Here is a 24,293-nt window from a genome sequence, read left to right on the forward strand (position 1 = left end):
CGGCAAGAAGCTTTTGGCATCAACAATGCTTTCATGAACATTTCCAATAATTCCAGCCAGAAAGTTGATAATTCCACTCTAGCAAAAAACGTAGAACAGACTTCCTTTCCAAGTAGGACTGTTTTCAAGGAAGATGCTACAGTATCTTTCTGTCCAATTACAGGACCCTTAACTAACCATTATTCGCCCTGACTCAACGAGCGTGCTCATAGATGTCGCTAGTGTCGGGAAGCGTAGATCATTTAGTTCGTCAGAGTCTATCCAGAGTACACCACAAGCTAGGGTCTACGTTGCACTCATTATGACGATGGTAATGATTTTACAGAATTGTTGGCATGTCATAGGAAAACCGGAGTACTCAGAGGAATCCCATATGTTGCCTGGATCACGAGATTGCCCAACACAAGTTATAAATTCAGGACAAAGTGGGATTTAAAACCGGCCCCCTGGCTTACAAGCCCAACATGCTAACACTGAGCCCCCGGATGGTCATGTTACAAAATATTATTTGGTATTTTAACAGCTGATCCTGTACATAGTTACGTTTTATTCCTAATTTCATTTTAATAGGACTCCTCTTTATCAGATGTCGTTACTTATTTATGTCGGAGTTATCTTGCATGGTTTGAGGGCTGTTTTTAGAATGTATAATGTATACAGTAGATGTTAAATGCAACCACGATCTGCCACTGATCAGAACAGAGTAGGCCGACGCTTAAAACAACCAAATACACAGTCCGGCAGAGGTATGGGTGATTTTAAGGAGTGTATAGCCTATCTCTCACAGAATACTTGAGGGTTGATAAACTGCGTGTACATTCTGTTGCTAATACAATGCCATTTAGTCATCATGAAAAGGTGAAACGGTTCTCAACGTGCTTTTGCAATTAAAAGTTTTTACAGGCATTTTTGAGGCGACTAGGCGTGAATTTCGCCATTTTCATTTGTGACGTCATGTCCCTTCCCATCTGATAATGCGACTTATAGGCTATTTTTATCCATACAAAATTCAGGTGGTAAATCAATTATTGAGACATCCCGCTAACCTCAACCGACGAGTATTATGTAAGGAGATTTTAAATCGCCTGGATGAAGATGAAGACCTTACTGACACTTTTTGGATGTATATGCACATTTCCATCTCGGAGTTAGTCACTAAGGGTGCTATTCATAGACATTTCGCTAGCCCGTGCTACGAGCGTGCTAAACTAGCCACGGCTATCGACGAGTTACTTGTACAGGATTCATATCATATCATATATCATATCATATCATATCATATCATATCATATCATATCATATCATATCATATCATATCATATCATATCATATCATATCATATCATATCATATCATATATCATATCATATCATATCATATATCATATCATATCGCTAACACTGGTTTATGAATACGAAAAACGTTAGTTCGCTGATTATCCACCGGAAACCCGGGCTAAGAATGTCTATGAATACGGCCCTTAAAGGACGTCCTTTTGAAGGAATAAATGTACTTTACTACTTTACTACGATCTCACATATGTCATTTTGAAAAATGGACATCCTTTTCAAGAAATAAAATGAAAGTAAATGTAATGCACTTTATAAGTCGCATATGTAATTTTGAAAAAAATAAGTTCTTGAGTCAATAACCAACTATTTATAATCGCTCGTTCGTCTGCCGGACCCTGTGCATACACTATTAAGAGGAAGTCTTCCTCTCCGAAAATCGAACTCGGGTTGCGGTGGATTTTCAGCAAAACACACCACTACATTAACAACTACGGGTAACACTGTTCATTATTTAAAATAGATATTTTCATTCGACTTCGTACATCTCCATCCTTAACATTTCATTCTTATAACCTCCGTTACACATCGTAATAATCTCATTTCGGTATCAGACGCATGCTTTTAATTGGTTACTAAACTTTGTATCAACTACTAAATTATTTGGCATCGATGGAAATAGTGATAGCGCGATGGTTGTTTTACGATATAATGCCGAAGATTTGCCATGGATATCCTGACATTCGCCTTACAATTTGAGAAACCTCCGGAAAAAAACCCATCCAAGGTAATCAGCTCAAGCACAACTTCGGATCAGCAGGCAAACGCGCTGAAGCATGTTCATGAGCAACAATGCATTCTCGGTTGCTTCTCCGCGAGTCCTGCCCGTTAAATAATCCACAGTCGACACAATCTATACGAAGTGATGCTTAAGTGTGTCAAACAGCCGTGGGAATCCAGAATTTGCTCTGTCGCTTATAGATGCATGATGTTTCCCCTGCGGTTAGCCAAGCGTGCAATGGAGAAAGAGAATGATGAACTTTTTATACGGAGATAGGATTGATCAAGAGGCGGTCCATTGTGCCTGAAGGTTAGCGACTCACAGCTTCCGGCGAAAGCTTTCCCTTCGTGCACGCACACGCAGACTCCGGTGACAGCATGTCAGTTAATCCTTCTGAGCACTGCAATTCTGGATTATCTTTACTGGTAAGTTTGTTACATCATTTTATAAACTATAATATTACGCATCTAACAATTGTACTTAATCAGAATTATTTCATAAACTAAGGAGCAGTACCACCTGAAATTGCACATACGGGGTGTCTAAAATAACTCGACTACCTTTCGACATTTAACATGGTCTCGATGCCGAAAAGCGACGCATGGTGTTGTGAAATTTAGATATCTTAAACAAGATTTTTTCGATGTCTTTTCGTAAAGATTTTCTTCAGTTTGATAAAAAAATTGTTTAAAAGTACATTGTTTTGTAATGATAGTCACCATTTCCTCTTGGTGAAAGGAATCCAAGATTATTTTCCTAGCTGCCTATATATAACACTTCAGATTTAAATCATTTACACTTTTATTAAATGTAGGTATTTACGAAATTCGCTGTTTTTAGGTTGATGTGTAAGTGCTCAGCGTTTTTGTTCGTCATCACAACACTGCGTTATTAGGACATTGATTATCCATTGCCATTTGTTATTTGGAGTGTTGCGCTTATAAATATGCCCGGAATTTTACTGTTTTGAAGAAAGTTTGTGCAATTTGTGGACTACAGAAGATGAAGTCATGTGGAAAAAATAACACTTACGACATATTCTTTTGTTTGAGTTTAATAGAGGAGCAAAGGCAGCGGAGGCGGCTCGAAACATTTATGCCTTGTACGGAGAGAATGCCATCGGAGAAAGCACAACAAGAAATGGTTCTGTCGTTTCAACACACAACACTCTGTACAAAAGTCCGTCCACAAAAGATGATGTTATGCCTCTGGTGGGATAAAGAAGGCGTCGTGTACTACGAATTGCTTTCCAGGAATGTTTTCATAACTACTGACATTATTGCTAACAAGTCATACGCCTTGCGGCCACAATTGAAGAAAAACTATAGGGCAGACCGCATCAAGTGTTGCTGCAACATGATAATTCACGCTCGCTAACATGACGAAAGTAGCTATCTAGGAGCTTGGTTAGGAAGTGATTCAACATCCCTAGATTCTTCCAATCGGAGATAGAGGATGAAAAAACTGGAAATATGAGGGCGTCCTCATATTTCCACTTTTTCCATCCTCTAAGCAACAATTTTCAAGGTAATTCCTTTGATAAAGAAGATGTTTACAAACGTGGCTTGACGACTTCTTTAACTGCAAACTAGCAGATTTCTTCAGATGCGGAATCGGAAACTACCTCAATGTAGGCAGAGAGTCATAGATAATGTAATAATAATAATAATAATAATAATAATAATAATAATAATAATAATAATAATAATAATAATAATAATAATCCGTGGCGCTACAGCCCGTGGAGGGCCTAGACTGACAAGCCGGCTGCTGGCCTCACGCCCACATGCCGAAGCAGAGGTGGACGATCATCCAACCTGAATGGAGGTATCCTGTGGTTAGCACGATGATCTCCCCAGCCGTTATAGCTTGCTTTCGCAACCGGATTTCGCTACCTATCGAAGCTCCCCAAGTGCATCACGATGCTGATTGGGCACCGGTCCCATACACTGGCCGAAATTTCATGAGAATTTCTTCCCCCGTGAGGACTCGAATCAGCGCGCATTCCGTAACGCGAGTCCTAGGCAGGATGCCCTGACCACGGCGCCACGGCACGGGACTATAGATAATGTAAGATAATATATACCGATATATAAATAGCCAGAAATTCCCTGAAGGGCAATGGCCTCCTACTGAAGGTAGGGAGTTCTATTTTTCTCATATGAACCAGCCCATGAGACATCTAACATATTTTGTAGACAGTCTCAATAATTATTTACTGACCACATTTTCCTCACACTGACACTTTATGCCTCTGATTCACTAGTATGAACACTACTCCGTTTACTTCTAGCCCACTATTGTGTGCTTCCATTAAGAACGGTCCCTGGCCACTGACGTCCATCTCAAGAGAATATCTAATTAATTTCTGCTTCTCTTCATCTCAAAATATAAAAGCGTTCGTCACAGAGGGAAAAAAGAAACTCTACAAACTTTTGAATCAACCTATTAAAATAACGCTTATTATTTTCATGCAAATAATGTACATGGTGAGGCCTAACTACGTAATACACTGTGTCTCTAAAGTAAGTTCCACTTTCATTTATTTACAGCGCGTAGCCTGGAGGATAATTTATTATGAATCAGGTGACATGTGCGAGAATAATCCATCCGGTTTTGCATTGTCTTAATTACAGTTTCCCTGATTGGCCACAAGCGGCGCTGTGCGCAACAATCCAAAAATGGCGTTTAGTGGTGCAGAAAAATCATATTGCGTCTAGCAATCCGATATAAATCATTATGGTAAGCAAATGCAACGCTCTTTTCGGACGAGATATGGAAAAGAGGCACCCATTAGGAAGGTGATAAAGAAGTGGCAACATCAATTTGTCACGATTGTTTGTTTGTGCCCACAGAAAAAGACCGGACGTCTAGGAGTTTCCAATGAATGTGTTGATCATGTATGGGAGTGTTTTCAACAAAGCCCTCAGAAGGTTTTGCTGAGAGCCTCTCGTGAGTTGGGAATCCCGCACCAGACAGTGTGGAAGGTGCTACGTAAACACTTACAGATGAAGCCGTATACATTTCAGCTTCATCAGAAGCTCACATACAACGATGAATAACAAAGGTATCTCTTCGCCTTTTGAATTTCAAGAGTTTGGGAAGGAAGGTGGGTTTATTGAGCACCTCATATTCGGCGATTAGGCAACATTTCACGTAAATGGGAAGGTAAATTGTCACAATTGCCGAATTTGAGGTGCTGAGAATCCACATACTATCATTGAAAATGAACGTGGTTCACCAAACGTAAATGTGTTTTGTGCTATGTCACATGGCAAACTGGACGACCCGACATTGGCATAAATTACCTTGACATGCTCCAATAGTAGTTAATGCCTCAATGAAAATTCGAATGATTACTTGTACTAGCAGGATAGCGCAGCTCCTCACTATTACTGCGAAGTTCTTGATTTTCTCAATCTCACACTACCCCAACTTTTGATAGGAGAAATAGGAGACATGGACAACGCTTACATGAAATGGCCACCGCGATCTCCTGACTTAACCTTCTGCGATTATTCTTGTGGAATTAAATAAAGGGCAAAGTCTACGTGGCATCTCTACCACGAGACCTGGAGGGTGTACGAATGAGGATTGAAGAAGTCGCAGCCACGGTGACACCTGACATGTTATCCAGAGTCTGGCAGGAGTTGGAATATCGCCTCGATATTTTTCGCGTTACACATGGCGTCATATTGAATCGCTGCAATGAAACAAAACCTGGGAACCTTGTGCACCGTATGACCCATCAAACATTGCCTAAGATTAAATAGTATTTGAATAAAACGAATATTAAAGTACCGGTAGGACTTACTTTAGAGACACGGTTAAAAGTATTATTATTATTATTATTATTATTAAGTTATTTTATACTTCATCTGTTACTTCATAGTACACAGCTTTCCGAATATAACACGAATTCGGATATACAACGAATTTTATTGCCAGTCACTACTGCTGTAACAAATTTCGTGTGACATGGATTTTATTTTTGTCTTCATGAGGGGTTAAAAATCAGTGCATAAAATCACTAGTTAAAGCGATATAACAAAAGTTGATCGGATTTCGCGGGAGCGAGAATCAATGAATTGGAGATCTTTGGGAATCCATACAACACGGTTGCCTCATAACAACTCGCTACTCGAATCCCCTTTGTAGGCCAATATTCGGGGTGTGGTATATTTTAATTAACGAATCGAAATAATCGATTTGATGAAAATAGAGACTTGAAACACTGATGAAATTAAATATGTTCTTTCATATTACTGTAGATGCTTAACATTTGACATTCGTCAAGGTAATGTTTGGTGAAACAGGATGAAAATTGGAGTAGTAACTTAGCCAATGGCGATATGGAAATAAAATAGCCTAGTATTGGTGGAAACTTGCCTCAGTGATATGAAGAGGTAAATATAAAATTCCGTTCTGTCTCTACCAAGTTTTGATCCCAGAACTTCACATCCGGGGATAACAATGTAATCAAATATGAATCCGTTATCCAGTGACACGTTTGTTCCTTGATTTAAAATGATTTTTTTGCCATTTTACGTTGTTTATTATAATGGAATCGAATACCTAGATGCCGAGGCCAAATTCAGGGACTCTCATTACAATTTTAGGGTTTGTGTTCTTTTGTCGGGATCTCGCGGAGTTTGTCTTCTGAAAAAATATATACGGTACAACACTTTCCTGTTGCTACTTCATCGACGATAAAAATGACATTGAAGTGTGAAGGAATGGAATGGTAATGGGATGACAAGGTAAATATAAGCTACTTCAACGCAAAAATTCAAATTAAACTCAGAGAGACTTAAACCGAGTCTCCACCATTAGAAAACCATCCACCTGTTTCGCTAAAGACACTCCTTGCGAGAAAATAACAAAGCAATAAATAGGTCCTAAGGCCATTCACAATGAAAATTAAACATAACCGTAACATAAACATAGAAGTTTGCGCCCAGGCTACCAAATGGGATCATTCACAATGATTCACATAAGCATTGACATAAACATTACCGTAAGACGTTAACATGAAAGTTTGTAAACTCCAAACTTTCATGCTTATGCTTACGTGATTTGCGAACAGAACACAATCGTGGAGCGCTGAAGTATACGACAGAATATGAGGAAATGGCGTCGTTGTTATGTTTCCATGGTTACCAAGTATGTTTGCTGTTATGTTTATGTTCCCATCGTGAATGATGGTATGACTTTTTGATTTACTGTAACGTTAAGTTAACGCTTACGTTATGTTTAATTTTCATTGTGAATGAGCCTCTACTCCTTTCTCCCGATATAACTTCGTATGCTACAAGGGGTATGAGTATCACCTGTTTAATATCCCTAATGTTAAGTGTCTTCATAATAATATCTTGTTTTTGACATGTGTCACTGATAAATATTATCTCTCTTTAAGTACTGTATGTACTTTGCTTCCTGAGCAATACTGTAGTACGTACCAAAAAAATTAAAACAAATCGTTCGATGTAAATGAATTTTCTCACTTATTTTCTTATTTATAGAGGTCTTTTATAGAAATGTGATATACGAGGTTATTAAAAATAATGTGCCCATTTCAAACGTGAGAAGTACAATTACATACACAGAATGCGGTATGCATGCTTGTAGTAGTTGTAGAGAAACTCTCCAAATTTCATTTCACAGAACTTTAATGTGTGCACTTCCTGATACATTACAAACGTCCAGACGATAGGCAAATACGTTCCATATTTGATCCAATAGTATGTCCCTGTTATTCCTTACATAGCTGCTACGATTCTGTTACTCAGTTTTTTAAGATCTGTGGGCAGAGGTGGCTCGTACAGTAGACGATGTCTTTCACGTAGTCGCAAACAAGAAGACATTGCACAGCGTTAGATCCGGAGATCGAGGTGGCCAGTAGTGTAAGGCAAAATCATAGATACGACCTACGTGTCCGATCCAGCGATGTAGGAGAACTTCATTAAAGAATTTACGACTTCCCGATGAAAATCTGGTGGATGCTGTCTTTGTAGAAAACGAAGTCATCGGAATCTCGTCTAGCTGTGGTAATAACCAGTTTTGTAACACGTAAAGTTACTGTCGTCTCTGCAAAGAAGAAGAGTCCAAATATCTTTCGTTGAGAAGTGACACTGAAAATGTTGTGATATTTCACTTTTCCATTTAAGTAGAAACAATGCTTCATCTGAGAAAACTAAACGGAAAGCGCAATTATTATTTTTTCTACGTAAAGATTAATTTTTGGTCCTACAGAATACGTCTGTTACGGTAACAATTAATATTAGAGGAGAAAAACACTGGAGGTGAAGAATTCGATCCGGTGCTGTGGAATGAACTTCGGCGTAGCTCAATGATTAGAGCGCTTGGTACGTAGAACCAAGGACCCGGGTTTGATCCCCGGCGCCAGAGCGAATTTTTCTTCTCTAATATGAATTATTATTTCTTCGTTTCTGTTCTTATGACATTACAACCATTTCAAGCGATTTCTATATTATCCAATTTGTTTATATTCGCATATGTATTCCTCCTTACACCATCTTAAGTGACTAATTTTTATAAATGTATTTATCCAAATTATTTTATGTAATCTAATAGCCTATTTCTATGTTGTTTTATATTCTGTTATTTTATGTGTTCTATATAGTTCATATGTATGTTTAAAACCTGATTGGGTGGAAGAGAAGGCCTTATGACCTTAACTCTGCACTACTACTACTACTACTACTACTACTACTACTACTACTACTACTACTACTAGTACAACTACTACTAGTACTACTACTATTACACTACTATTACACTACTACTACTACTACTACTACTACTACTACTACTACTACTACTACTACTACCACTACCAGTATTACTACTACTACTGTTATTACTGCTGCTGCTGCTGCTACTACTGCTGCTGCTGCTACTGCTACTACTGCTTCTGCTGCTACTGCTCCTACTACTGTTGCTGCTGCTACTACTGCTGCTGCTGTTGCTACTGCTGCTATTGCTACTGCTGCTACTACTGCTGCTGCTGCTGTTGCTACTACTACTGATACTACTAACTACTACTGGTAAAACAAAAGACACTGAAATTATTGCTCATCTGCAGTCCACGTTTTCCTAGCATCGAATTATTTATTTATTTTATATAATAGTTTGACATATTGCGAATTCAGGGTTGTGTTGATTTATGCAATTATGGTTCTTACAACGAGAAGAAGGTGTTTATCAAGGAACATTATTTTCGCTATAGTGAGAAAATCAGTTTCACGGAAAATTTTAGAAAAGCGTTAGTCGGGAAGGAGTCAAAAGCATATCTCTGAATTAATAATGTTTGTAAGGTCTGTATTCCAAATACAATTAAATCATTCAAGAAAACCAAAGAATGTTGTGGAGAAGTGTCGAAAAATACGTTTGCGTGTGACCACTTCATGGGTGAATAGAAAGACTGTGCAACTTGCTAAACAGACCCGAAAACTAATAACATGAGATATCAGTAGTGCATTTGAAGTAAGCTTGACGTTAAAGTAAGCACGAGAACTACAGTATGTTCAGCACCTCACTACTTCAGGACCGATGTCGAGGATCGCGGTTCGCAAGTCATTGCTGACTCCTCAGAAGCGAGTGTTCCAAAGTTCATCTAGAGTGGACTTCGAAGGCACGGAGTACTCTGTATGTATTTAGTGACAAGTCTACATTCCAGCTATTTTTCTGTAGTCCAACGAGACGTTGACGTCATGCAACTGAGAATTATGACCAGAGTTGTGTTGCACTTCAAGTGCAGAAAGGTGGAAGTTCAGTTACTGTGTGGGGGTTGTACTGTGCAAAAGGAGTAGGAAAACTTTCATTGATGACACAGTGAAGTCGAAAGACGATATTAAAATAATGGAGAACCATATGCTACCATGGAAGAAGAAACTTACGGAGAGAAGAAAGGTGTGGTTATGCCAACAATACCATGCACCCAGCAACATTTCACAAAAAAGTAGGTGTAGCTTAGTCACATTGTCTCCCGCTACTTCTCTGACCAAAGCCCTGATTTTATCCCTACAGAAAAAAACTGATAATCCTTTGAGGAAGCTGTGGATAAACACATAGGGCCGTATACATAGACATTCTTAGCGCGGGCTTCCGGTGGATGATTAGCGAACAAACGTTTTTCGTATTCATAAACCAGTGTTAGCAATGTGATATGATATGAATCCTGTACAAGTAACCACTCGATAGCCGGGGCTAGTTTAGCACGCTCGTAGCGCGGGCTAGCGAAATGTCTATGAATAGCACCCATAATGTCAAATTTCCAAAATCTGTAGACTCAATTGAAAGCATGATGGGTTCTTTCGATAAGACATTTACGAAACTTAATAAACTCGATGCCAGCAAGATTGCGACCTTGTTATGATGCTAGTAGTCCAGCAAAATATTAGTGGAAAAACGTCCAACACTACACAAAAGAAAATCGCTTTTCACTTTGTACTTTTGTAACTTATAATTTCAATTCTTACTTTAGAATATGGTCTGGAACTAAGTGGAGCAAAATGCCCTAATTGTTGTGGAGTTTGTTTATTGGAGTCTTAACGTAATTTCTGAGATATCATAGTAAGATTAAATAATATAGGGTCTCTAATGTGTAGTTTGAAAATAATGTTCTACAGCTAATAATATGTAATTTTAAGAAATGTGAAACAATTATTTAAAATATGGAGTTTCATATATAAGACCTTTAATTCACCCTCATTTGTGCATAAAAATATATTCTTTCCAGTCATATATGTGGAGTTTATGCGTAATATTTTCCCGAAATTTATCATATACACACACACACACACACACACACACACACGTATACGTTTATAGGAAGGTCTCCTAAACTTTCGGGTATGACCTACAAGCGAAGTAGGTTTTAGTCTGGTAGCGAAGTCCTATATGAAATTGAATGTTTAGTTATATTTTATTCATGTTGTCTTGAATTTTCTATTTCATCTTTCTCTACCCAGTTTTCTTGTTTAATAATAATGTTAAATAAAATACATTTACACTTACAAAGAGTTAATCTTTAAAATAACGAAAAATTCATTTTCGCTTAGGCTAGTTAACGAACACAGATTGATTATATTTGTCTCTTGACATTTAAATTTATAGAAGCGAAAGAAGAAGACTCTTTCCAATGGAGGCAAGGTACGCTTAATAATTTGTATTTTTGAGTGAAAAATCATTTTTAGTTTAAATGCCAAGGGAGCCATTATTGCATCAACAGATGCCTATTGTGGGTAAACATCTGTGATAAAACTGTTAGACGTACTCAGATAAGTTTAATAAATAATAATCCGTGGCGCTACAGCCCGTGAAGGGCCTAGACCGACCAGCCGGCTGCTGGCCTCACGCCTACATGCCGAAGCAGAGGTGGACGATCATCCAACCAGACTGAAGGTATCGTGTGGTTAACACGATGATCCCCCCAGCCGTTATGGCTGGTATTCGCAACCGGATTTCGGTACCTATCGTAGCTCCCCAAGTGCATCACGATGCTGGGTGGGCACCGGTCCCATACACTGGCCGAAATTTCATGAGAAAATTTCTTCCCCCATGAGGACACGAACCAGCGCGCATTCCGTAACGCGAGTCCTAGACGGGATGCCTTAGATAGCGACGATAAGTTTAAAAACCCAAATATAAAATATAAAATATAAAATTTATAAACGGAAAAACTGAAAGTTTATCTTTAGGCCTACTGTTGATTTGCAACACATTTTATTCGTACATCTCTTGTGGGGAAAGAGAAAACACGTAAAGAACAGGCTAAGTAAATTGGCAAAAATAAACAAATCCATGGAATGACGCATTCTGCTCAAACAAAAACAATGATGATTAATATTTCAGTGTTACGTCTACAACTTCCTGATCACGCTAAAATACAATGAGTTTAAAACGTAATAATTTTTATGCATGGGTTGCCTTGAACTTAAAAATAGTTTCAAGGAATTTTGTGAAGTAAAACGTTTGGGAAAGGCTGCCCTTGAGCATCTGTCATGTCTCTTTCACAGGTCACGATCCACGGTTGGTGAATTTGTTATTGGAGCTACAAGGTATCTTTAGGAGAGCAGGTCAGCCAAGATTTACTCGTAATGCTACCGCGACAGCTGTGTTCACTATTCGTCCTTTTATGCAAATTTGTTTACATCATACCTTCCGAACTCTGGAGTTTCCCGCTGATATAGTCCTATATTAAGAATAGCAAAGATGTTATGTAGGCGTACTTACGTATCTGCACGTACCGTACCGGAGGCTTTGAGGTGACAGTGAATGTGTGGTGCGCTGTTGCTTCGTCACAGACATCTTCACACGTTCTGACTGCGTTAATGACATCTCCCTGCTCACCCAACCGTCAGTTCGCACAGTGTCCGCTTCAGTAATTACCACAATTTTTAGACACGTTGATTAAAAAATTATAATGTCAACATAATTAATGCTTAGCAGTGACTTTAATGTTACGTACAATACTTATTTCCTTCCCTCGATTTTAAGTCAGAATTTTTATTCTGTTTGAGACAACATTTCGTTTGGAGACACCGTAGAATTAAGATTTCCAGCCTAAGGTTTTTCAGGAAACTAAGCATATATTATAAGCATAAGTAGAAAGTTCATAGATTTCAGTTGAGTACAGCGAGGAGTATAGATGTCACTCGCGCCTCACTCTGCTGACCAAGCCCCTACAGTCTCGGCTGCGCGAAACGAGGAAACCGGGGCAAATTGAACGCTGCGCTTGCCGCCATATTGTTGGAGAGCAGACGCATAATAGCAATACGTAAATCACGCAAATTAACGCTGTGATGATCTAAAATTGACAGATTATGGCCATTTTCGACATTTAACGTAAAATTAGGACGAAATAAACATATTCAAAGTTTCATTGATATGCGTTAGAACATTAAAGAAAATAAAATACGTACGCAGCAATTTATAGAAAACATACTCATACATCCATAAATAGGCCTACACAATACACATTATAGCTTGTATAATTTTACGATAATCAGCAAATTGTTAGGTTTCAGAGAATCTAAAATTATATTAACATACATTACTCTTAGATCACAAGACATAAATATATGCACCTTGATTACACAAGTTCTTATTATAATCAAATTCTTAAGTGAAATAAATATGTGATAATCAGTATAGACTTGTTGTTAAGTTTTAAAGAATCGAAAATTATATTACCGATACTTCTAGACCACAGGACATAGGTAATCTGACAAAATATAATGTGCGAAGTTAGCCAACTTACATTGAATTCATTCTTCAATTGATCTGTATAGCGCTAAATGCGCTGATCGATCAATAAATCATTTTAAAAAGTCTTCAATTAATAAAGGGAATGCTATCAATTATAAAAAGTATCGGTACCTAATACATTGCAAACAATAGGTAATTTGAAGACCTAAAAACTAAACAATCACTTTATGCAAGATAAAAAAAAACACATTTTTTATGTGTGGATTTTTTACATATTGTATTTTTATTTTAAATAAATAAAATAGATATATTATCATTGCTTGCGGAGTGATGGTACATAATTTTTATGCACATATGTAATATCAATAAGATGCCATTCCTTGCTTTTGTTAATAAAATATATGTCCGGCAAAATGTAAAAGAGTTATTTATAGGTAAACTCTGAATCATAAGTTCACAAAGAAGGCTTAGCTATTATAGCTATTTACTTATTTATTTATTTATTATCTGTATATTTATTTATCCATATATGGATCTTGAATGAAAGTTTATAATCTTGCAGATAAATTCATTTACATAATGAAAACAAAAATTTATCTTTCCACTAATGTTTTAACATATGATGTGTAAGTCTAAATAATTCACTCAGTGTGATTTCTCTACAGTCTGATAAGTATTCTTTATTGTCGTAAACTACTGATTGATTTTAATTATATTAATATTGTAACAACAGAGATAATATTATATCGTACCTTTTGCAAATGGCTTGGAAAATTAAACAGGGATGGTATTATCGTCACGCTCTCATGGTTAACATTCGGCAGGTCTTTGAGCGGCCTCATGCACTAACATTCGGCAGGTCTTTCAAATTTAATTGTATTATTGTTTTCAATTTCTTCCATTATTAAATGACACTTACTTGTCTAATCCACGTGGACTAAAACCGAGGTTGCAATGTCTTGTGCTGAGGACGAACATTAAGGTATGTGATTAAAAATTATTATTAAAGAGTTATTATTAAGAGTTAAGAAAGCCAACATAACAAACTAGTGCTTATTCTTATCGTGGAAGTAGATGTGACAACGTGACGCTTAGAGTGAAACCTACAGAGCAACAATCGGGCGGCAAAATTGTTTTAAAAGCACACCGCACGTTATTGTATGATGCCGACATGTTAAGCATGAGTCCGCGGCGATAATATATCATCTTTCAAAATTCTATTGCCATTACTTTCACACTGTTCACTAAAAACACCCGAGACAAAACAAAGGACAAGTATGACAATCGTGTTTACCGCTCTATTTCTACCAGTAGCATGGCGGCGTAAACATGCGCAGACTGGTTTCAATTTTGGACAGCACACCAGCGCTCTGTGTGAGTCTAGTATACTATTATAACGTCTTTGCTGCTGACTCTCGCTACAAACGATACGCAGTTCACATAAGCAACGCATAGTATCATTCTGTGGAGCTGTGTACCCAGTCGTGAATACTTTGAAGAATATTGTTAATTTATATTAATAGTTTAAGTTTTGAACAAAGTGAGCTATACTGTTGTTATATTATTTACGTAATGTCAGACTAACATTATGCATGATTCCAAAAAAGTAAACTCATCTGCTATTAAATAATTATGTAACCAGGAGTGTGTAACATGTTTATTTTTTTCCCAGATTATTCTCCGTTAAATGTTAACGTCTCATGCTGCTATGCATTCGGTTAGTTAAGCCTTGATTTTTCTGAATCGACGCATGCGAGTTGCGAGGCGGGCCTCGTACAAATCCGGACTATACGAGAGATAGTGAGTGGTTTCTATAACTGCGAGGTACGCAGACCTGGTACTTCGCAGTTATAGAAACCACTCACTATCTTTTATGTAATCCGAATTTGTGCGAGGCGGGCCTCGCACCTCGCAACTTGCATGCATCGGTTCAGAAAAATCAAGGCTTTACAGTTCAAGTTCAATATCGGAATTACGATATGCAACTCCAACAGATATAAATAAAGTTAGGCTCTCATTATTCTTATGTAGCCTATAACAGGAAAACCATTAATAATAAGCCATTTACCATTTTGTGGACAATAGAAAAAAACTTGTTGCCTGGCAATTTAGAATAGTAATATGCGTTACAAGAGCGGTATGTTGAAGTTTTCATGTTCGAGGAAAAGTTTGAAAAAGCGAAATGTAGTTGAGCTTTTTTAATTTCCGAGAATTGAAAGAAAACATACCGCTCGTGTATCGTACATTATTTTGTGCGAAGATTGTTTATTACATACCTGAAAGAGGAATTTCTAATTAGTTGCAATGAAATCTCCATCTTGGTTTCTGTTCAATGACGGCAAAGTTGCAAAAAAAAAATATATCTGTCTTCAACATTGTTGCTTTAAAATGTTTTCTGTGTTCACTATACTCCAGCAGGCCGTGATATACGCCTGTATTTTTTTCCCCCAGTCTATAAATGCGAACTTAAAACAAACGGTAGGGTTATGTAATGATTTAGAGTTTACTTAATTTTTGCAAATATTTAAAAACAATAATTAACAGTGCAATTTAGGTGAAATTGCAGTCGTAAGTTTCCAATTTATAATTATTACTATATTGAACGTCTCTAAAAATAATATGTTAGAAGCCTAAAGCAGTAAAATCAATATGTCACTTATGCGGTAAGAAGAGGGAAATTGTTATGTGTGTTAGGTTGGGAATACTGAATATGGAATTTTAGACTTACCGCGGATTGGTTTTGTGCGGAAACCAAGCAAATATGCACGATCTCGCACAAAAAAATATGCAACTCCAGCAGATATAAATAAAGTTAGGCTCTCATTATTCTTATGTATAACAGGAAAACCATTAATAATAAGCCATTTACCATTTTGTGGACAATAGAAAGAACTTGTTGCCTGGCAATTTAGAAAAAAAATATGCAACTCCAGTAGATATAAATAAAGTTAGGCTCTCATTATTCTTATGTATAACAGGAAAACCATTAATAATAAGCCATTTGACATTTTGTGGACAATAGAAAAAACTTGTTGCCTAGCAATTTAGAAAAAAAATATGCAACTCCAGCAGATATAAATAAAGTTAGGGTCTCAGTATTCTTATGTGTACCAGAAAAACCATCAATAATAAGCCTTCTGCCTAAAATAGGCTAAAATAAGTTTTTTTCTTGCAATTTTAACAGTGCATATTTTGTTATTTTTAATGGATAAATGCTGGTACATGCATCCATATTTTGCCGGTTTTAGTGCATATGATTCCGGCCCCTAGTTAAAACTGTACTTACACCTTAGCTGTTGTGTACCTTTCTATCAGCACAGTTTTCCTTATCTATTTATGTAACTTCCGTGTCTTACAACCCATGTTCCAGTACTTTTCAAGAAAGTTTTTAAAGTCTTTAATTATACAGGGCGATTCACGAGGATTTACCGTCACTTACGGAGCTTATTTCCGAAGACATTCTGAGTTAGAAATGTCATATAAACATTTGTCCTAATCGGAATATTTTCAAAGTTACATTAATTTGAAATGTTAGTAAAATACCTATTTTCTTTATTTTTACGAGTAAAAAAAAATATTATAAATAGAGAGTGAACTATTCAGAAGTGCCATTTCTTTAATTGGCTAGTGTTCTGAAGCTAAAAATGTGTTAATTGCTTTGTACAAATTTTATTTTTTTAAATTTTAACTAAAAATGACATCATTCTTACGCACTTGTCACAAAAATTGTTACAAATAATACGACTTTAGTAACTTGGTTCTTTATAGTTTAATTATGCATCCTAATGTACAGTCTTAAAGAATTTACAAGAGTGGCGTGATTTGTAACAATTGTTGTGATAAATGCGTAACAAAATGTAGTTTTGTAGTTAAAAGTCGAAAGAAACATTTCTGTACGAAGCAAATATGGAATTCACATCACATTTTTAGCCTCAGAATACTAGCTAATTAAAGAAATGATACTCCTGAAGAGTTCATTCTTTATCTGTAATATTCTTCTAGTCTTAAAACTCAAGAATAATGGTATTTTACAAACAACTTCAAATTAGTGCAATTCTGAAAATATTGAAATTAGGACACATGTTTATATGACATTTTTTGCTCAGAATATCTTCGGAAATAAGCTCCGTAAGGGACGGCAAATCCTCGTGAATCACTCTGTATTTCGTAATTTTTGCACCAGAACAAATTGTTTAGTTGTATTGTTTCTGCTTTTGCTTATCCATTCGTGTTGTTTCTTCTCTTAAACGCCTCTGTGTAATACATGCTAAAATGTATGTTTTCTTTATTTCAGGAATATTTTACGTAGCTCTAATGAGGTTGTGTCTCCTATGGGTCGTGTTGGTGGCTCCCTTTGTGGTATGTGAAGGTGAAAATTACTGCTACGCCAACCTAAGCAACCCCTACACGATGTTCTCCACATACACTCCCTACGAGTACGTGCGCGAGAAACAAGTGCACCCAGTCAAGATCCCACGTGAGTAGACAATTAAATATTGGAACTACTCTTTTAAACTAGAAAGAGCAATGTAATGACGGAATCAACACCCTGTTGCCTTGTCCTTTGTCTGGAACTCTAGATAACCTAGCCCAACTGTGCCTTCATCCCATTCTATTTATCATGTTTGCTTATTCCACATCTCTACGTTCCAACCAATCAAATCATCTTCATCCCATCTTGTGATCTGACCTTCGGGTTCGTGCTCTTCCAGTGCTTTGATATTCAGCATACTTTTTTGTATTCTTTCTTTATTCGATGTAAATTCCCAAACTGTTTCATTTTATTTATTTTTTAACTTTATTTTTGAACTTTTTGTGGTCTTTCAGCATTAAGAGTTTCTCGAATTGTTTCATTTTTATTCGATCCGCTATTGTTTTCCCTAACTTGGCATACATTTCATTCTATTACTGGGAAAATAATACATGCGCTAAATATCGTTATCTGCCGTATACTGATGACATTTCTTCTATATAGAATCTGTCTGAAAGAAGTAAATGCCTTCTCTTTGTCGAGCGTTTGGTAAGATCTGACCCAAACATGGTATGCACCATGAACTATGTTTTTTTGGGTTATTTTGCGACGCTTTATCAACTGCTATAGTTATTTAGCGTCTAAATTAAATGAAGGTGATAATGCTACCGAAATGAGTCCAGCGTCCAGTGTCTAAAGTTACTCAGCATTTACTTTTAATGGGTTAAGGGAAAACCCCGAAAAAACCTCAACCAAGTAACTTGTCCAAATCAGGATTTAAACCCGGGCCCGCTCTTTTCATGGTCAGACATGCTAATCGTTACTCTACAGCGGCGGACTAGACCATGATTAAATCATCTCCTCTGTCGCTGGTGGCGGAAAGGAGGAAGAACCCTCTGCGCGTGTTTGGCTCATGTCTAATCTTCCCAGTAATTCTTTAATTAAGTCGACTTACATTTTTCTTTTAGGTGTGTTCACATTTCACAAGCATATGTTATAGATGGGGTTACAGCAAGATTTACAAATTGAAAATCTGAATTTTATGTTTATGTCTTTATTCTAAATTAATTATTAATGTCTAAGATTAGTGCACAACATTGAAACATTAGCAATAATCTCCGAATTTTGACTGTACAGTTTTTCTCTTTCAATCTTGAAACTATAGAAGGCATATTGACATTAATATCATCATCATCATCATCATCATCATCATCTTCACTACACGGAGTAGGCAATATTGCCTGTTCCGGCTTCACAGTTTATCCCTCCATTGTCCCTTAGGTCGTCCTACGTCTTTCCTTCCAGTCGCTTTGTAATTTAATACGAGTTTTGGTAGTCTGGTGTCCTCCATTCTATTTATATGTTGGAACCATCTATCTCTATGTTCCTTTATTCTTCCATTCATGCTAAAGATGTGTAGTTCTTCTCTGATATCTTCATTTCGAAAGCGATCAGATCTTGTACATCCTTTTGTTCTCCTTAAAAATGTAATTTCAGCACTTTGTATTTTATTTTGAATTCTTTTTGTGTTTACCCAAGTTTCTGAGCCATAAAGAAGAAGAAGAGTAGCCATTGTTTTACAAAATTTAATTCTGGTATCTTTCCTTGCTTTATTCTTTAATGTCCGATGGATAGTGCCGCACATCAATTGCAATTTTGATATTTTTTTTGTTAACAGCATCTTCAAATCTATTTCTTGTATTTTTGTCACAACCCAGATAGTTAAAATTTTCAACTTGTTCTAACGATCTTCCTTCTAAAATAATCTTAGAACGTATTTGTGATTTTCCCCAAAACGCTAAAATTTTAGTTTTCTCTGTAGAAATTATAAAATCTATTCTTGAGAAATAATATTTAAATAATACAAAGATCTCTGTAGATCTTCTTCATTATTTTGAATAATGACCACGTCGTCAGCATATAATAAAATATTCACATTTGTATTAAAATTTACTTTTATTCCTGGATTTACTAAAATATTACACTTCTGCATTAGATCATTAATATAAATATTGAACAAAGTAGGTGACAATGTACACCCTTGTCTGACACCTCTATTTATTAAAAATTTCTTGAGTTTTATTTCTACCGGTGTTTATTATGATTTTTGAGTTGCAGTATAGACTCTTTATTGTATTTATGAGATGTTGTGGATAACCGCCATCTTTCATAATAGTCCATAAAAGTCTCCTATTTACTCGGTCGAATGCTTTAACAAAATCGACAAAGGCCACATGGGTTTGAAGGTTGAACTCTCTTCGTTTTTCAAACAACTGTTGTAATATAAATACATTGTCACTTGTGGAACGTCCACTTCTAAAGCCACATTGCTCTTCATTTAGAACATTTTCTGATATAACTTTAAGTCTTTTATTTATAATTTTAGCATAAACCTTGTATATTGAGTTCAACAGACTAATCCCTCTGTAGTTCTCACAGTTATTTCGGTCACCTTTCTTAAAAAGGGAAATTATTTCTGCTGTTGTCCATGCTTCAGGTATTTTACAATTTGTCCAGCACTGATTTATTAAATGTAGCAGTCGCAAATCCAAGAGAATTCCACCGTATTTCAATAATTGCATATTAATTCTGTCAGGGCCTGTAGATTTTCTATTTTTGGTTTCTTTAAATACTTCATCTAGTTCTTCTTTTCTAATGGGACCGACATTTATAACTTCCACATTTTCATTTTCTGTTACTACATTATCTTCATTTTCTTGAAACCACAATTCTTTATAATGTTGTATCCACACATCTTGTTGTATCACATTTATTCTTGCCACATCTTTTTCTGATTTGTTTAAATGTTTTAAAACTTTGTATTAAAATGTTTGATTACCATGTATATCATTTTCAATTTCACTTATAAATTTATTCCATGATTGTTGATGTGCTTCTCTAACAATTGTTTTCGCTTTATTTCTTTTCTCCTTATATTTCTCTTTTGCTAAGTCTGTTTTTTGTTGAAGCCATTGCAAATAAGCCTCCTGTTTTTCTTTTATTGCTTCCTCTATATTTCTGTTCCATATCCTCAATCCTTTTCTACTCCTTAACTTTTTCTTTTTTCCCAAAACTTCATTTGCTGCCTTTTCTATACAATTTTTTATGTTCTGCCATTCGGCTTCTAATATGCTATCAGTTGGTGAATTGAGAATATATTGATTCAACCTTTGTTGATATAATTTCGTATACTTTCCTGGTTTAACAGATATATTTTATATACGTCTTCTTGCAATGGTCTTTCTTTAACTTTGCTATTCTTCCATTTTTTTCCACAATGCAAATCTTGCCATTACTAAGTGATGATCAGAGTTAATATCACAACCTCTATATACATGTACATCCTGTAATTGTGGTCTCAATTTATCATTAATTAAAACGTAATCAATAATAGATCTTGATCCCCTTTCACTCCATGTATATTTATTTATGTCACGCTTTCTGAAGAAAGTATTTGTAATTTTCAAGTGATTATTAGTAGCAAATTGTCGAAGTTCTTGACCCTTACTATTGATAACATCTTCTCCAAAAATGCCAACAATATCTGGACTAGGTGAGTTGCCTATTCTTGCATTAAAATCACCACGTATTATTAGAGAATCATTCTTATTAACTTTTTGGACTACTTTTTGCAGTGTATTATAGAAAATTTCTATATCTTCCTTTTTAGCATTTGCTGGTGCATAAACACCTATTATAGTTAAATGGCCTCTACCAATTCTTAATCTTATAGTTAGTATCCTTTCATCCACATAAGTATAAAATTCAATTTTGGATTTCCGTTTAGAATCTACCAGTATTGCAACTCCGCTCTGAGCTCTTTTATTCTGGGGTACACCACTTACATAATGATTTAAATCTTTTGTTCCTTTCAATTTTTTCCACGTTTCAGTTATAATAGCTATATGTACATTTCTAGCTTTAAGAATTTCTTCTAGTTCCGATTCTTTTGTTCCAAGCCCTTTAACATTCCAGGTTGCGATGTATTGACATTAATAAATACCACAAATTAGAAGCTGTAACACACCCATGCATCTGCTTCATAAAAAAAAATTGCTAGGGATTGTACACTGGTGGTGCAATCTGATTGTGAGCAAAGGATTGTAGAACATAACCTTGCCCAAGATTCGACGATACTATACCGTACTATAGGCCTACCTGTTTTATTAAGAGAACACGAAAGACGAAACAGCTTTCCCCTTACCTCAGAGTGCAGATTCATTGTTTTTTCTATCGATTAATGAAACTCTTGTTTTAATAATGTATTGCACTGATTTCAGAGTGTAAACCTCTACAACTGTGGCTGCTTTCTCGACATGGAACGAGGTATCCTGATGAAGGGACTATCTCCCGCATGTGGACCCTGCCAGAGCTCCTGGACCAAATCGCCAGCAATCATTACATCTTAAAAAGTAAGTTTCTCTTTATCTTAATGTAAAAAAATTAGAATTTGGATTTCTATGTACCTTCAGTGGTACAGTAACTTATTACTGTAAAATATTGAGTAGGCCTATACATAAGCTGAAACATTTTAGAAATATATAACTACATAGGCTGCATTGGAAAATAATTTATAGTGTACTAAAATATAGTTTTTCTTGTTCTTTCTAGTGGGTAATTTGTGCGTCCAGGACCTGGAAAATCTCAGAAAATGGACGCCTCAAGCTGTCTCTACTGTGGCAATGAGTCTGACTTCTCAAGGCTATAAAGATATGTACAAAATGGCTCAACGTTTCAAGATCAGATTTCCGTCTCTTCTCAACAAGTCGTACCATCCTGACCTGTTTGAGGTGAGTGAGTGATTGTTTTTAAATGAAGCAGTAGAAGCATTAACTTATAAATATAAGCGTTTATTCGTTGTCATTACCAGGGATAGATGATGAAAATAATGATGACGATGGCGATAATGATGATGATGATGATGATGATAATGATGACTATAAGAAATATAGTAGTATTAGTGATGATGGTTTAAATGTGTTTGAATACATTTCAATTAGCCCATAGACTCCGACTGTAGCCTATAATACTTACTTACTTACAAATGGCTTTTAAGAACCCGCAGAGTCATTGCCGCCCTCACATAAGGCCGCTATCGGTCCTTATCCTGTGCCTATAATACCCGAAAGAAATTATTCTAAAAATTATCATGCCTAGGAGTCCACCGCTTTGGAGTAACGTTTAGCATGCTTGACCATGAAACTAGCGTGCCCAGGTTATTTGAGCTCAGAAGCACCTCTTCGGTTACATGAACACCTATTACATGATATTCGTAATGTTCTTCGTAACGTTATACGAGGAGAACTAGATCTAATGTTCAACAATGCGAAACTCTTTAAGGAGCAGTTTGTAATTCAAGGTAATACTAAACATTGTGACAGCATTTTATTACACTGTTAGTTCTGTACTTTAGTAATAAGACTGAAGTCGTAGTTTGTATATTCACTGTGAAAGCAGGCCCCTTTGCGGGCTGGCGAAAAGCTAGAAACAGGCCGGAAAACGGTCGTCGAGATGACTTAGCTATAGAAGACGAAGAAGCCGTATCAAAAGACGAAAAAGGATATCCTATTTAAGCGAAGAATTTGAACTAGCGCTTAAGGAAATGAAGAATGGAAAAGCAACAAGAGTTGATGGAATCCCCATTGAATTAGTGAAATGCTTGGGTGAAGACAAGAAGTATATTCTATCATTATTCAACGAAATATATGAACAAGGCGACTGGCCTGAAGATTTTAAGGAGACAGTGTTGATTCCAATACCGAAGAAAAATAATGCCAAGAAATGTAAGGAGTTCAGGACTATCAGTCTAATATCGCTTTCGGAGAAAATTCTCTTGCGAATATTGAATCAAAGTTTATATTCTAAGATGGAAGAACAGTTGGAAGAACAGTTTGGCTTCAGGAAGGGAAAAGATACGAGAGATGCAATTGGACTGCTACGGATAATCGGCGAAAAATACCTAGAGAAGAATAAAGAAGTGTATGTAGCATTTGTGGACCTAGAAAAGGCATTTGACAGAGTGGATTGGAATAAACTGATGGGGATCCTAAAGAAAATTGGCATGGATTGGAAAGAGAGGAGGCTGTTCAGTAACCTTTATATGAAACAACGCGTGAAAGTCAGGATAGGAGAAGAAATGTCAGAAGAAAATGAAATAGGAAGAGGAGTACGACAAGGATGCCCTTTATCATCTATCCTGTTCAGCATCTACTTTGGAGGATTTAGTGAAGAACTGTTTTTAGGACATGGGACGAGTGATAGTAGGAGGAAGAAAAATAAAGTGTATAAGATTTGCTGATATGACGTTGTTAGCAGAAGAGGAGATGATACTTAGCGATATGCTACTGGAGCTAAGTGACAGTTGTGAACAGTATGGAATGAAGATAAATGCCAACAAGACGAAGAGCATGGTCATAGGGAGAAAAGTAAAGAAGGTAAACTTGCGAATTATAAATGATGCAGTAGAGCGAGTGGACAGCTTCAAATACTTGGGGTGTACTACAAGCAGTAACGTGAACTGC

At 36.4% G+C, this 24,293-nt stretch overlaps 2 protein-coding genes across 2 annotated transcripts in view; one reads left to right on the top strand and one right to left on the bottom strand.

Moving 5' to 3' along the window:
• Positions 1-12,393, bottom strand: part of LOC138706196 (multiple inositol polyphosphate phosphatase 1-like) — a 38,424-nt gene extending 26,031 nt beyond the window's left edge. The window contains exon 1 of the mRNA XM_069835219.1: positions 12,327-12,393. The gene's annotated coding sequence lies outside the window, so the exon portion shown is untranslated. The remainder of the gene's footprint in view (positions 1-12,326) is intronic.
• Positions 9,751-24,293, top strand: part of LOC138706193 (multiple inositol polyphosphate phosphatase 1-like) — a 46,101-nt gene continuing 31,558 nt past the window's right edge. The window contains exons 1-4 of the mRNA XM_069835212.1: positions 9,751-10,050; positions 17,596-17,778; positions 22,053-22,184; positions 22,384-22,562. Coding sequence (XP_069691313.1) covers positions 9,951-10,050; positions 17,596-17,778; positions 22,053-22,184; positions 22,384-22,562 — 594 coding nt within the window. The 5' untranslated portion in view covers positions 9,751-9,950. The remainder of the gene's footprint in view (positions 10,051-17,595; positions 17,779-22,052; positions 22,185-22,383; positions 22,563-24,293) is intronic.

The sequence above is a fragment of the Periplaneta americana genome, chromosome 9 (genome assembly GCF_040183065.1).
Source record: "Periplaneta americana isolate PAMFEO1 chromosome 9, P.americana_PAMFEO1_priV1, whole genome shotgun sequence".
Lineage (NCBI taxonomy): Eukaryota > Metazoa > Arthropoda > Insecta > Blattodea > Blattidae > Periplaneta > Periplaneta americana.